Raw genomic sequence first — 15,219 nt, forward strand, 5'->3', positions numbered from 1 at the left:
GTGTGTGTGTGTGTGTGTGTGTGTGTGTGTGTATTAGTTGCACAGTCATATCTGATTCTTTGCAACCTCATGGACTGTAGCCTGCCAAGCTCCACTGTCCATGGAATTCTCCAGGAAAGAATACTGGAGCGGGTAGCCATGCCCTTCTCCAGGGGATCTTCCCAACCCAGGGATCGAACCCGGGTCTCCTGCATTGCAGGTGGATTCTTTACCACCTGAACCACCAGGGAAGCCCCTAAAAAGGTGAGGGGCTACCAAACCAGATGAAATAGAATCTTCCAGCTCTCATGGGAAACCACAATTCCACGTGTCAGCAGCTCTGCTGTTCACTTGCAGTGTCTCCCACTCCTAATCACCACGCCGCTGGTCCCTTTACTCTCCAGCCTTTCACAGCCGTATCTGCAGAAACCCAGTCTTCTCTACCTTGAAGTGAAGACTTTTCCACCTAAGTGGATTATCCTGCAGTTACCTGTAGCAAACATCATCTTAGTGCACAGACCCTCTCTTTCAATTTGTCAGAATCATTTCCAAATTCAATTTCATTTTCATATTCAGTCACTCTGGTCCCAACAGGAATGGTCTCTCAACTTCAAATATAAATTGCCTGGGAATACTTTTAACTTTGAAAATAAAATGTGGCCACTGTGCAATGGGTGTGCAAAGGTGAACTTGGGAGATGACCTTAAAAGGGAGGGAAGGAAGAGCGTTCTGTTTCTAGTGATGAAAGGCTGCTTTATCTATAAATTCCGAAAGAGCAACACTGCAAGTTCACATGTTCTTATGCAAAATGCTCTGGGCCAGAGCTGATTTGAAAACCAGAGTTGTTTTTTGTTTGTTTGGGATTTTGTTTTGGCTGTGTGACATTGTAGGATCCTACTTCCTCAACCAGGGATGGAATCAGTGCACTGGAAGAGTAGAGCCCTAAGCACCAGACTGCCAGGGAAGTCCCCAGATCTAGTTTTTCAAACTTTAAAATAGCAATACCAGGCAGAGTGTGCTGTGTGCTCAGTCGTATCTGACTCTTTGTGACCCCATGGACTGTAGCCCCGCCAGGCTCTTCTGTCCATGGGATTTCCCAGGCAAGAATACAGTGGATTGCCATTTCCTTCTCCAGGGAATCTTCTCAACCCAGGGATTAAACCTGGGTCTCAAACCTGGGTCTCCCGCGTCTCCTGCATTGGCAGGTGGATTCTTTACCACTGAGCCACCTGGGAAACTAGTATAGCACTTATTAAACCAATGCTAAGGCAGGCTGAAAGACAATAGTGAAAAAGCCGGCTTAAAACTCAACATTCTTAGGAGATCAGGGCATCAGGTCCCAACACTTCATGGCAAATAGATGGGGAAACAATGAAAACAGTGAGAGACTTTATTTTCTTGGGCTCCAAAATCACTGTAGATGGTGACTGCAGCCACAAAATTAAAAGACACTTGCTCCTTGGAAGAAAAGCTATGATAAACATAGACAGCGTATTAAAAAGCAGAGACATAACTTTTCCAGCACAGGTCTGTACAGGCCAAGCAATGGTTTTTCCAGTAGTCATGTACGGATGTGAGTTGGACTACAAAGAAACCTGAGCACTGAAGAATTGATGCTTTTGAACTGTGGTGTTGGAGAACACTCTTTGGAGTCACCTGAACTTCAAGGAGATCAAACCAGTCAAATCCTAAAGGAAATCAGTCCTGGATATTCATTGGTAGGATTGAAGCTGAAGCCAAAGCTTCAATACTTTGGCCACACGATGTGAAGACCCAACTCATTAGAAAACACCCTGATGCTGAGAAATTGAAAACAGGAGGAGAAGGGGACAACAGAGGATGAGATGGTTGGATGGCATCACTGACTCAATGGACACGTGTTTGAGCAAACTCCGGGAGATGCTGAGGACAGGGAAGCCTGGCGTGCTGTAGTCCATGCGGTGGCAAAGAGTCAGACATGACCGAGCAACTAACAACAACAACAACACAGGCTTGCCTCATTACATAAAACAGTCACAGAGGACTTCGGAGGCTGAATCAATGAAGAGACATCATGTAACAGCTGCCCAAATGACAGCATGTCACAGCTGTCCCAGGGAAGGTCAGTAAACAAAGAACTCTTCAAGGAGACTGTACTGAGGGAAGAATTCCTCCCCATTATCTGTTTCTTTGGTTAGAGCCCTTGTTACCAAACAGGGACAGACACGTGTGTTAATAACAAGCGGTTCCAAAGGCTGGAGGGACTCTCCTGTGCTTTAATGGTATCATCACAACCCCATTTGTCGGCTTCTCGCAGTAACTGCTGAAACTTAACATGGCTCCTGGGGACTGCATCAGCAGGTCAATGCCTCCACGTCAGGAGGGCCAGAGAAAGTCACCCTGGGCTCAAGAGTGAAGGACTGAAAAATCAATGGTCTCAATATTGGTACAGGTCTTCATTTGCTACTTATAATGTGGTTTATCCCACAGAGAAGCTTTACAAAATAAGAAAAATACCAAGATAACCTAAAAGATGCCAGCAGAAGGAAAACATGTTTCAAAACTAAATGGGCTTTGTCCAGCATTTCTTAGGCTTTTTCCTGCAGGTCTTGGCACCAACAGTACCTCTTAACCATCCTGGGTTCTGCACTTTCGTTGCTAGACTCTAAGCTCCTTGGAAGGGCTTGTCTCTCATTTCTAACTATTGCATTCACAGCGTCATAGTGCTATAACTGGTACTTAGTTTGCAGACAATAAATGTTTGCAGATGAATGGATATTATGATGGATATTTAGAATGAAAAAACATATTAAGACTTCCATTAGAAAAAGCATTACTTGTAAAGTTTTTTTTTCTCTGACTTGAACTTAAAACTACTTGGCCCAAGATAATATTTATGGTAGAATTAAAAGTATGTTCTCTGATTTTACTTGCCTATTAATATATGCATTTGATAATTAACAATGGTGCTAAGCGGTCAAAGCAAATAATTACTTTTCTAGTGTCTGCCCCTGTGTACAAGCTAAATGAGGGGAAAGCCACCAACTGCATATTAAAAAATGCAATTAAATGCAAAAAAATGGTAATGAGTTTCAAAAACATTCTGTTTAAGCCTCAGACCACAATATTCAGAACAGTCCTTTCACTGGCTCAGTTACAATTCCACAGAATAGTCCAAATCTTCAAAACAGACACAAATTCTCCTCGGGTCACACTGAATATGAAACCAGTTCTCAAAAGTTTCCCAGTTTACATTTTCGAGGTCTTCTGACCAACTGGTAGGGTTGACCATAAAAATTCTATCTTTACATTTACTTATGTTCAGTATACTTTATTTAAGAAGCAACGTAATCACATAGAATGCTTTTATTTTAAAACTTATTTTGAAAAGACTGAATACATTAACATAATTCAGAAAAGTCAGGAAACATCCACAAGAACATGTTATATAATCCCAGTGAGTCTCATAATATTCTATTTTCAAAGAAAAAAAAAAACACTGGACAGAAAAGCAGTAAATTTGGAATCTGTTTCAAATGTCCAATAAAAGCAGAAGTTGGCTCACTGTGTGGTCCAGACTGAGAGCTCAAGCTGATGCTACATTATTTATCGGGCCAAATGGGTCCAGACAAACCAGCTGACTGCAAATCAGACCATTTGGAAGTGGCATTTACCTTGTAAACTAAGACTCTTGAGTCCTGCTGTGTTTCTAATTCCTTTTGAAACTGGGGTGCTCTGTGGTCACTTTGGACCTGTATGATCCCAGCACAGGGGAACCCTCAGCCAAGAGTCACCAAGGGTGGTCAAGTTCATTGGCAGCTAAGGGTTTTACCTCTCTACAAAACTCAGCACCATCCTGAGAACGCATTTCTGTACCAAGCTGCTGAGATGCTCGCATGCACAGGAGGTATAGAGTCTCTGCCCTGTGCTGGGTTGCCCCAGACTGTTGAGGTTTCAGATTCTAACTGCCATCAGTGAGTTCTGGACTCAGAAACTGAGGCTCTAAGGAGGTGAGCAGCGGACTTCCCTGGTGGTCCAGTGGTTAAGAATCCTGCTGCCAACACAGGGCACATGGATTTGATCCCTGGTCTGGGAAGATTCCCACACGCCTCAGGACAACCAAGCCCGTCTGCTACAATTACTGAGCCTGCGTGCCTAGAGGCCATGCTCTGTGAAGAGAGAAACCTGCACGCTGTCACTAGAGATTAGCCCCCCGCTCAGGGTAAATAGAGAAAGCCCGCGTGTAGCAACAAAGACCCAGCGCAGCCAAAAATAACAGCTAAAATAAGGTTAAAAAATAATAAGGTAAGGGGTCTGGCCAAGTGTCCCCAGTGCATCAGGGGCAGATATGGAGCTGGCATCTGGGCCACATGAGCCCTAATGCAGGCCTTGGTCCACCGTCTTGTCATCCCCCTTTTCCATCCAGTGACTGTAGCCATGAAATTAAAAGACGCTTGCTCCTTAGAAGGAAAGCTATGACAAACCTAGACAGCATATTAAAAAGCAAAGACATCACCTTGGCAGAGATCTGTATGGTCAAAGCTATGGTTTTTCCAGTAGTCATGTATGGATGTGAGAGTTGGCCCATAAGCAAGGCTGATCGCTGAAGAATAGATGCTTTTGAACTGGGGTGTTGGAAAAGACTCTTGAGAGTCCCTTGGACTGCAAGGAGAGCAAACCAGTCAATCCTAAAGGAAATCAGTCCTGAATATTTATTGGAAGGACTGATGCTGAAGCTGAAGCTTTTCCAATCCTTTGGCCACATGATGTGAAGAGCTGACTAACTGGAAAAGACCCTGATGCTGGGAAAGACTGAAGGCAACAGAAGGGGGCAATAAGGTATGAGACGGTAAGACAGCATCAACAACTCAATGGGCCTGAGTTTGAGCAAACTCTGGGAGATAGTGGAGGACAGAGGAGTCACGTGCACTACAGTTCATGGGGTTGCAAAGAGTTGGACACGACTTAGCAACTAAACAAGAACAACAAAGAGCAGGACAGGCTGCTTCCCCAGGGATGACGTCACTGGGCTTTCCAGGGGGAGTCAAGGAAGCGAGTATGTCCACAATCGTGACTTCGTGTAAAACATGAGCCAATGGGGAATGTGTGACGATCTGAGGGTTCTCCCTGCTGGCCACACTCCCTGGACTTCAGGGATAGCGATTCTGGGCAGCCTTTCTTCCATCCTCACACGTTCACCCTGGACTGCTCTGGATAGGTAGGCTGCTGGACAAGAGAGCCCTGGTGGGGAGGAAAGAAGGCACCCGGGCTTGCTATAGACGGCCTCGGCTTCTAAAGGCGCCAGACATCACAGCAGGACTTGGGGACTTCCCTGGAGGTCCAGTGGTTAAGACTCTGCGCTTTCACTGCAGGTGGCACAAGTTTAATCCCTGGCCAGGGAAATAAGATCCCACATGCTACATGGTGTGACCAAAAAGAAAATAATAATAATGAATAAGTAAATCATAGCAAGATGCAAAGAGTCTGGGTTTACAAGGTAACATCAGCCAAAACAAACACCCACAGCAGCTGCAGCATTTTCTGCAATGGTCTTTGGGTCAACTCTGTTCGTTAAGCAGAGACCAGGACAAATATGAGAGTGATCAGAGGTGCCTTCTCTGCCTCCCAGATGAGCAGGGGTGGTTTCCACTTGCTTAATCGTACTTGCTCACTGGGTTTTATCCTTGCCTGGAGAGAATGATGTCAGAGTAGGAAAGGGAAATTTAAAAAGGAGGAGAGTTCTAGAAGGTATCTGCTACGTTCACATTCCTAGTATCTCACTTTTTCTTGAGGGGAACCATCCTATTCTTCTGATCACTTGGCTGCCATGGAACTGCTCCCACATCCTGGCTTCACGGGGCTGTGTGAGCTGGATGGACATTGGTCTGGAACTTTGACTGGGCCATCAAGAACAAGGCACTTTCTTTCTGTTGTGGTTTCAGTTAGAAGGACATAAATCTAGAGCTCCCAGGAACCACTACCTAGAGAGTGCCTGCAGGAGAATGAATTAAACTCAAGAGGAAAGCAGGGCTGAGAGAGGAAGAGATGGAGGCCTGAGAGCAACTTCTGAGCCCCTGGATCCAGCCATTCCTGAAGCCCAAACTTGCCCCTGGACTTTACAGTACCAGAAAGTAACAACCCCCTGGAGAAGGGCGAGGCGACCCACTCCAGTATTCTTGCCTGGAGAATCCCATGGACAGAGGAGCCTGATAGGCTCCAGTCTATAGCGTCACAAAGAGTTGGACACAACTGAAGCAACTTAGCACATGTGCAAGGTAACACAAACTTAAAAAAAAAATTAATCCAGTTCAAGTTAGCTTGTCATTTGAAACTGAAAAAGCACGAACAAAGACAGGAGAAATAAAAGCATAAGAAAGAGGGAAACGAAAGGAGAATATTATGTTTATGGATGTGGGATCTGAAAGCAATTCAAGTTTGTCTCTTGTAAGTGAAGAAAGGTGACACATGGGAATCTGTTCCATTTTTCATAGGAAGCACAGATAATCAGAACCGTGGCTCTGCCTTATTACTGTGATTAACCTTGCCATATTCTAAAACTAAAATGAGAGTGTATTTTCTGATGTTTGACAATCCTGCAACCACTGTGAAGAGAAAGGAATGAGCCCTTACTGAGCAGAGATGTCTTTTAAGAGAGATTTTTTTTTTTTTTAGGGAAGGAGATAAGATCACAGCGACAGCCCGAGTCTTACCTGGCATGGCGTGGACGAGGTCCCCGCACAGAACAAAGAATTTGGGCTTGGGGTTCAGTTTGTTGATAGCCTGGACTGCTTGCTCAGCCAGACGGATCTCCTGTTCCCACTCATCACCACCGTTGTCACAGTCTCCAGTGGCCCAGGCCTTCATCAGTCCAAACTGGGGGTCTGCACCTTGGATGAAGTAGAATGGGCCTTTCCATTCCCTTTCCTTTTCTTAAAAAGAAAAAGAAAGAAAAGGAGAGAAGAAATTTTATAAAATCTGTCAGGGAAAGCATCCAGGTTATCGTGTGAGTGGATACAATATTTTTCTTAAATTAAGTAGGTCATTTTAATAAGCTGCTGTTCAAACATACCATTTTCCTGTCATCAGCTAGAGGATTTTGATTTATACTAATTATGCCTGGGACCCGGTGATTCCCAAAGGCTGGGAGGAAAAAAAAAAAAAACCCACGTGGGCTGTTAAGAGTCACACAACCAAGCTGTTTCTTTAAAAACTAGATGGCCAAGATGAAGCACAGAGGTATCACGGCATGCTGTACAGAGCATATTAATGCTCAATAGTTTTTTAATTAGAATTTAAAATACTGCAAATTGAAAGTTGCCAGAAGTATTATGTTTAAATGACTAGGTGAAGTGCTGTCAAATCTTTTACACCAGGCTTAATGGCACAATTTGCGCTGTTTCAAGGGATGTGACAGAAATTTAATTACAAAACTTGGAGTTCAGAAGCTCTGGCTATCTGGTTGGAAAGGCAGTGCCAAAAATGAAATCTTAGTCAATGTGGGGGGGGTAGAAAAAAAAGACGCTAACATTTCCAAGGCAGCGTGATGTGGGCATAGGTGAGGTGTGAGGCTGTGGGTCAGGGTGGGGGAACCAGAATTTTTAATTCCTTATGTTCCTGGAAAGCACTTATATCACCTGAAGGTAGGTTATCAGACTGCCCTGCCTACTGGTTTTGCTAAAGTCGTGGGGGCCACAGGCCTCTACCCTAATCTGCCAGCAGTGTCTGCATTTGCAGAGCTGGAATGCCCATCAGTGGGCACAGAGGTTTCAAACTGTGGCTTCAAGCATCTCTTTGGCCACAGAATCCTTCCTTCAAACAAAATCACACATGGCAGACCAATGTTGGAAACACGTAGCCTCCTCTGCCCAAATGGGCTCTGGGGACAGAGCAGCCTGAACACATTCACTCACTCATCAGCCCAGATTTTATCCTCAGCCCAGAGAGGTGACACGACTTGCCTGACGGCCACCAGCCATCAGCTGCAAGGGCAGAACTACTCTGTAACCTTGAGACTATCTTCTTCTTTTGAACAAATGACTGTATTTTGCAGGTGAGCTGCATAAACGGCATTTGCTCTGGAGGTCAGGAGGATACTAGAATTTCCAGAAAGCCCCCTGGAATCATTTCACATCTCTGTGTTCATCTCACCCATTTACTCGATATTTACTGAAAGCCCACTGTTTGCCAGGCCCTGTGTGATGTGCTGATGACACACGAGAGGACCAACACAGGTGAGGTCCCAGCTCTCTTGAGCTTCGTTCTCGGGGGAGACAGCAAATGAGGACACACACAGAGGGCAGCCGGGGGGTGCTAAGGGCTCTGCAGAGGATGAAGGGGGAAGGTGGCGCAAGTGGCAAAGAATCTACCTGCCAATGCAGGAGATGTAAGAGATAAGAGTTTGATCCCTGGATTGGGAAGATCCCCTAGGGAGGGCATGGCAACCCACTCCAGCACTCTTGCCTGGGAAATCCCATGGACAGAGGAGCCTGGTGGGCTACAGTCCACAGGGTCGCAAAGAGTTGGACAGGACTGAATCGACTTGGCCCAGCACACAATGGCTAATTTAAATTGGATGCACAGAGAGGTGGTATCATTTAAGCTGAGATCCAGATGTCGCACACAAGCTTCTGAAATTCCACGGTCACCCTCCCACCCACCATGCCTAGCTTACTATCACCTCAAGAGTGGGTCTCAGGCTTTAGGTCTCCCTTCCTTTTCTTCCTCCTTTTCCAGAGCTTAAGAAGACAAGCATGTAAACAAACAAAACCACCTACACCTGCTTGCCAGAACAAACTGTACGTGTGTGCTAATCTGCCGGTTCCTGACTGACGGCTCAGAATCCCAGCTGTTCAGTCAAATCGCCACTGGCCTGAACTCAGTCTGAACAAGGACGATGAAACCCTGTTGTGTGCATCCCATTACCAAGGACAGCAGCTCAACACTACCACAAATTTGACTCACATTCATTGAGCCCTCCTTACTACTCGTGGCAGAATGAATCCAGAATACTCCCAAAGACCCCTGACTCCTGATATTCACATCCTGTGTGATCTCCTCCCCTTGACTGTGGGCTGGATCTAGACCTGCTTAGCGACTGACTTGCCTCTAATAAGCAGAATACAGTTATGAGATGAGCCTCCAGAGACTGTATGCATATCCTGGGGTATGCTATGAAAACAACCTAAATGCTCCTTGATGGACAAATGGACAAAGAAAATGTGGTGCTTACACACAGGGGAATATTATTCAGCCCTAAGAAAGGAAACCCTGCCATTTGGGACAATATAGATGGACCTGGAGGACACTACGCTAAATCCAAGAAGCCAGACACAGAAAGACAAACACTGCATGATCTCACTTATATGTGGAATCCAAAATAGTCAAATTCATAGAAGCACAGAGTAGAATGGTGGTTTCCAGGGCCTGGGGGTGGAGATGAGAAAAACAGGGAGGCGATAAGCTCCAATACTTTGGCCACCTGATGCAAAGAGCTGATTCATTGGAAAAGACCCTGATGCTGGGAAAGATTGAAGGCAACAGGAGAAGGGGATGACAGAGGATGAGATGGTTGGACAGCATCTCTGACTCAATGGACATGGGTTTGAGCAAACTCCAGGAGATAGTGAAGGACAGGGAAGCCTGGCGTGCTGTAGTTCATGGGGTCACAAAGACATGGACAGGACTTAGTGACCAAACAACAAAAAAGTTTCAGTTATGCAAGATAAATAAGTTCTATCTTCCATATAGGATGGTGCCTACAGTTAACAACACTGTATTGGAGACTTAAAATTTGCTAAGAAGGTAGATCTTAAGTGTCATCATCACACACACACAATAACAAAAACAACAAAGTGGGCAGGAAGGAACTTCACGAGGAGATGCACATTTATAATAGATGTCTATGGGAGTGATGGTTTCACAGGTGTAAAGTTATCCCCCAGCTCTGAGTTGGACGCACTGAATATGTACAGCTTTTCACATGTCTTCACACCTCAACGCAGTAGTTCTGAAAAGGAGAGAGGTTAAGTGAAAACAATACAAAACAAAAGACCCCGACTTCCATTTTGCTTGCTCTCCCTCACTCTCTCTTGGAGCGCATGTCCTGAAGGGAAAAGGCTCCCAAGATGAGTAGCCCAAACGTGGCAAGGGAGGTCTCTGGCCAACACCCTGTGAAGACCCGAGGCCTCCCCCTGCAGCACCCGAAAGGGACTGAAACCTGCCAAGGGCATGTGGGTGCACCTGGAAGAGATTCGCCCTGGGCGAGCTTTTGGATGAGACCACACCCCAGGTGACGCTTGACAGAGTCCTCCTGAGACCCTGCAGCAGAAGGCCTTGGCTAGGTTGCACCCAAGATTTCTGATGGGAAATAGGAAATAACGTGACTTAGTTGCCTTCAACTGCCAAGTTCCTGGATAATCGTTAGCACACATCAGGACTTCCCTGGTGGTCCAGTGGCTAAGAATCCACCTGCCAAGGCAGGGGATCCCTGGTCTGGGAAGATCCCACATGCCACAGAGCAACTAAGCCCGTTTGCCACAGCTGTTGAGCCTGTGCTGTGGACTCTGGGAACCGGAACTATTGAGCCCACGTTCTGCAATTACTGAAGCCTGTGCACCCCAGAGCTCTGCAACAAGAGAAGCCACCACAAAGAGAAGTCTGCACCCCACAACTAGAGAGAAGCACCCACTCGCCGTATCTAGAGAAGGCCCGAGAGCAGCAACCAAGACGCAGTGCAGCCAATAAGAAAAATAATAAAATTAACTTTAAAAATATCTGTTACACAGATCAGACTTAGACGTCCAGGAAGGAGTCAGCAACACTTCTTCAAAAGCTGAAGGTTGGTGTTGTGGAAAAAACTGAGATTCTGACTTGTGTTTTAAAGTTCATTGTTGGCACTGTTCATTCATTTTACTTAACTAGTAACCTTTTTGTGCTGATGAATGCTTTTCACCGCTTTTTCTGTTTCTGAGGCAGTTTGCAAAGTGGTTTAAACTGGATAAATTAAACAGAGAGGGGGATGATCGTCATCTGAAGGTTGGGGCATAAATCAATCTGCTACAACAAATAAAATTTATAAACAGTTTTCTACAGTAACATTTCAACAAACATAGTTTTCTATGACAAATAGTCATAGTCCTGGAAAGTCAGTAGTCTTTGGAGGTATTAAATCTTTCATTATTACTCGTTTACTTAGTCAAAGCTTAGAATCTCAAATTTATGATGACAAGGCGCAAAACAAACAGATTTGATCTAAAATAAAGGACAGCTCACATGTCACTATTCCATCAACCTTATCCTTCTAATAAGGGCAATCTGTTGATTCAGGGCTCTGCGTTCTCAGAAACACCTGGAGCCTCTTAAAGTTCCTGCCACAGAAGTCTATGTGGTCTTTGGTCTCTATTTTAATCAAGGCTGAATTAAAGATACTTGAGGCTGGTAAGGCTTAGTACTAGATGGAGGAATCTTTTGTAAACTTAGACCTTCCCTGGCCCCTCAGAAGGGCAGATTTTTATATTAGGAAAGCAAATTCTTAACATCTGCATTAAGTTCACCAAAGTCAAGAGTTACCCCCAGGACAGGGCTCAGGTATTAGTTGACTGACACCTACAAGAGCTTGGGAGAGCTTACAACGCCTCCCTTCCAGGGCAGAGCAAATGACTGCCCCCCAACCCCACACACCCAGAACAGACCAGCTTCTTTCTTTAGAATCCTGGAAAGCACTGTTCTGCCAGCTGAAACCGTCGAAGTCTGGATACAGTGAGGTCTGTCCCTAACGCTCCCTGATACACAATCAGGGCATTTAAAAGACGCTTACGGGAGGCTTTCCTGGTGTTCCAGTTGTTAAGAATCCACCCGCCAATGCGGGAGACAGGAGTTTGATCCCTGGTCCGGGAAGATCCCACAGGCCTTGAGGCAACTAAGCCCAAGAGCCGCCACTACTGAAGCCCGTGTGTCCCAGAGCCAACAAGAGAAACTGCCACAATGAGACCCGGCTCCCTGCAACTAGAGAAAGCCCACGTGCAGCACCAAAGACCCAAAATACATGAATAAAATTTTAAAAAACACACTTCATTTAAAAAAAACTTCCTAGTCCGAAAGAGCCTAAACGTGCTCTGAACAAGAGAAAACCTCCACAATGAGAAACCGGTTCACTGTAACTAGAGAAAGTCCATGTGCAGCACAAGACCCAAAATAAACAATTTTAAAATAGAAAAGAAAAACACCAATACAGTATACTAACACATATATATGGAATTTAGAAGGATGGTAACAATAACCCTGCATACGAGACAGCAAAAGAGATACAGATGTATAGAACAGTCTTTTGGACTCTGTGGGAGAGGGCGAGGGTGGGATGGTTTGGGAGAATGGCATTGAAACATGTATATCACCATCTGTGAAACAGACTGCCAGTCCAGGTTCGATGCATGAGACAGGGTGCTTGGGGCTGGTGCACTGGGATGACCCAGAGGGATGGGATGGGGAGGGAGGTGGGAGGGGGGTTCAGGATGGGGAACACATGTACACCCATGGTGGATTCATGTCAAAGTATGGCAAAACAAATACAATATTGTAAAGTAATTAGCCTCCAATTAAAATAAATAGTTATATTTTTAAAAAAACACTTCATTTTTAAAAATTTTCCTAGTCCGAAAGAGCCTAAGTGTGAGACAGCCTGGTAAACGCCTGACAACCCAAATGAAAGAGCAGAAATACCTGGAAGTGGAGACTGAGGGAGAAGGTGAGGATCAGCAGAGAGTAGTGTGGAGATGCCGGCTGCACTCGGGCACAGGGGGCGGGACTGAGCCTCCACCTCGGTCCTCCAGGCCTGGTCCACGGACCAGCAACATCACCATCCCCCGGAGCCTGTGGGAAAGCCTGCCACCCCAGACCTAGAATCTGCGCTTTAACAAACCCCCAGGTGATTTTATGTGAATCCAACTGTGAAAAAAGCACTGGCGTGAACGTGTTTTATATCAAACAGACGGAAAGCAATTGTTTCCCTAAATTGAAATAATGTCTTGGAGGGATTTTGTTGTTGTTAGTGGTTACAGGTTTTTGTTTCACTTTGGTTTTGTTTTGCATATTTTCCTATTCATTCTGACATCCTGCTTATGTCCAGCACAGGTTTTTCTTGTTCACTCGCTAAGTCGTGTCCAACTCTGTGACCCCCATGGACTGAAGCATGCCAGGCTCCTCTGTCCAGCACTGTCTCCTGGAGTTTGCTCAAATTGATGTCCATTGAGTTGGTGATGCCATCTTATACCAGCTCAGGTATTTGGTCCTAAACATTTCTCCATCTTATCCATTACTACCTAATCATTTCTTCCTTTAAGTCACCTTTTAAAACCAATTCAATATTCCTTATAAGAATTCCAAGATTCAAGGTAAGAACTTAATCGGGGAATTTATTACTAATTAGTGAGATCTGACACTTCAGACTTTCACATGACATCAATGCAGACAATGAAAACACCCATTAGAAACTCTGTGTGTACTACACAAATATGTGTTTTCAAAAGCACAACAGACAGGGTACTTTCTTTGCCCAAATTTGATACAAGTATGCAGTCGGGAACTCTAATTGATGACTATAGTAAGACCACACTTTGAGATAAACTAAGTACTTTATAATGAATGGATTAAAGAATAAAATGAGTTGATTAAGATCTCATTTCTGACCCTGGTGGTACCAAAACAAGTCTGTAATCTTTTGAAACATTTGACACAAACCTGTGAATAACATCTACACAGTAATGCATACATTCATTTAACTAAAACACTTATATCTGCTATGAATGTCTACACACTTCGCAGGTGGCGCTAGAGGCAAAGAACCTTCTACCAATGCAGGAGGCTTAAGAGACGTGGGTTCAATCCCTGGGTTGGGAAGATCCCCTGGAGGTGGGCACAGCAACCCACTCCAGTATTCTTGCCTGGAGAATCCCATGGACAGAGGAGCCTGGCAGGGATCCATGGGGTCACAAAAAGTCGGACGCAACCGAAGGGACTTAGCACACACACATGAATGTCTACAGTGAATTTAATTTTTTCAATATTAATTTTTAAAATATTTATGTTTATTTATTTGGCTGTGCCAGGTCTTAGCTTGACATGTGGGATCTTCAATCTTCATAGCAGCACTTGAGATCTTTAGTTGCCGCATGTGGGATCTAGTTCCCTGACCAGGGATTGAACCCAGGCCCCCTGCACTGGGAGTAGTCTTAGCTACTGGACCACCAAGGAAGTCCCCTCAATATTAATTTTTTAAACAAATTCAAAGAGATGGTATATTAGCTATCTACTGCTATAGATAGCTTTTTTTTTTTTCTTTCCCAGGTGGCTCAGTGGTAAAGAATCTGCCTCCAATGCAGGAGCCACTGGAGACTTGAGTTTGATCCCTGGGTCAGGAAGATCCCCTGGAGAAGGAAATGGCAACCCACTCCAGTATTCTTGCCTGGGAAATTCCAAGGACAGAGGGTCCTGGCGGGCTACAGTCCATGGTGTCACAAAAGAGTTTGACAAGACTCAGCGACTACAACAACAACATCCTATGAAGGCTGAAGGCTTATCTCCTACAAGCCCACCTTTCCCCCCTAAAGAACTGGAAATTGTGCTGGAGGGATTCTCGGAGTTACTTCAAGCATCCAAGTGGGGAATACTGAGGCCTGTCTCAAGAGCTTAATCATGGCTCAAGTTCAAGGTTACACAGTTTATGAGCAGTGGCTTCTACTGTTCAGAATCTCTGGGCTGTCCTGGAGAGGAGAGAGCCACGCGTGAAAAAGATGCAATGTTCCCTGGGCTGCCTGCAAGCTGCCCACCTCCATAAAGACATTTTTGTCTCCAAAGAGTTTCCTTTAAATGGCACATCTTGGTGAACTAGAAGGCAGTACACAAAGCCAATGCTGGCAAGGCCCAGAGCTCTTCCCCAGGAAGCTGCGAAGTACACAGACCCTGCCAACAGCAGCGGGTTGATTCAGGGCGACAGGCTGGGGCCCAGAACTTCTTTCTTCTGTAGGATGCTAACTGGTAATCTCCTCTGGAGATAACACACTCCAGGTCTCTAGATGTGATCTGCCTAGCAGATGTGTTCTGTTTGGCCCACGCAGTGTTTATAAAATTCTGAATTTGTTGCCAACAGTTTAAGCGTGTGAGTTTCATATATACACCTGGCTTCCTGGATTCTCAAGGAAAATCTGGCCACAACAGGCCCAAATGGGTTGTGCCAATGAATGGCAGGGACTGAGCAGTAACTGCCCC

At 45.2% G+C, this 15,219-nt stretch overlaps 1 protein-coding gene across 2 annotated transcripts in view; it reads right to left on the minus strand.

The window, feature by feature from the left end:
- The window catches only part of CPPED1 (calcineurin like phosphoesterase domain containing 1), a 127,567-nt gene that overhangs the window by 93,446 nt on the left and 18,902 nt on the right, over positions 1-15,219 (minus strand). For both annotated transcript variants that reach the window (XM_020889409.2, XM_020889405.2), the window contains exon 2: positions 6,669-6,887. In XM_020889409.2, coding sequence (XP_020745068.2) covers positions 6,669-6,887 — 219 coding nt within the window. The remainder of the gene's footprint in view (positions 1-6,668; positions 6,888-15,219) is intronic.

The sequence above is a fragment of the Odocoileus virginianus genome, chromosome 33 (genome assembly GCF_023699985.2).
Source record: "Odocoileus virginianus isolate 20LAN1187 ecotype Illinois chromosome 33, Ovbor_1.2, whole genome shotgun sequence".
In the NCBI taxonomy this organism is placed as follows: Eukaryota; Metazoa; Chordata; class Mammalia; order Artiodactyla; family Cervidae; genus Odocoileus; species Odocoileus virginianus.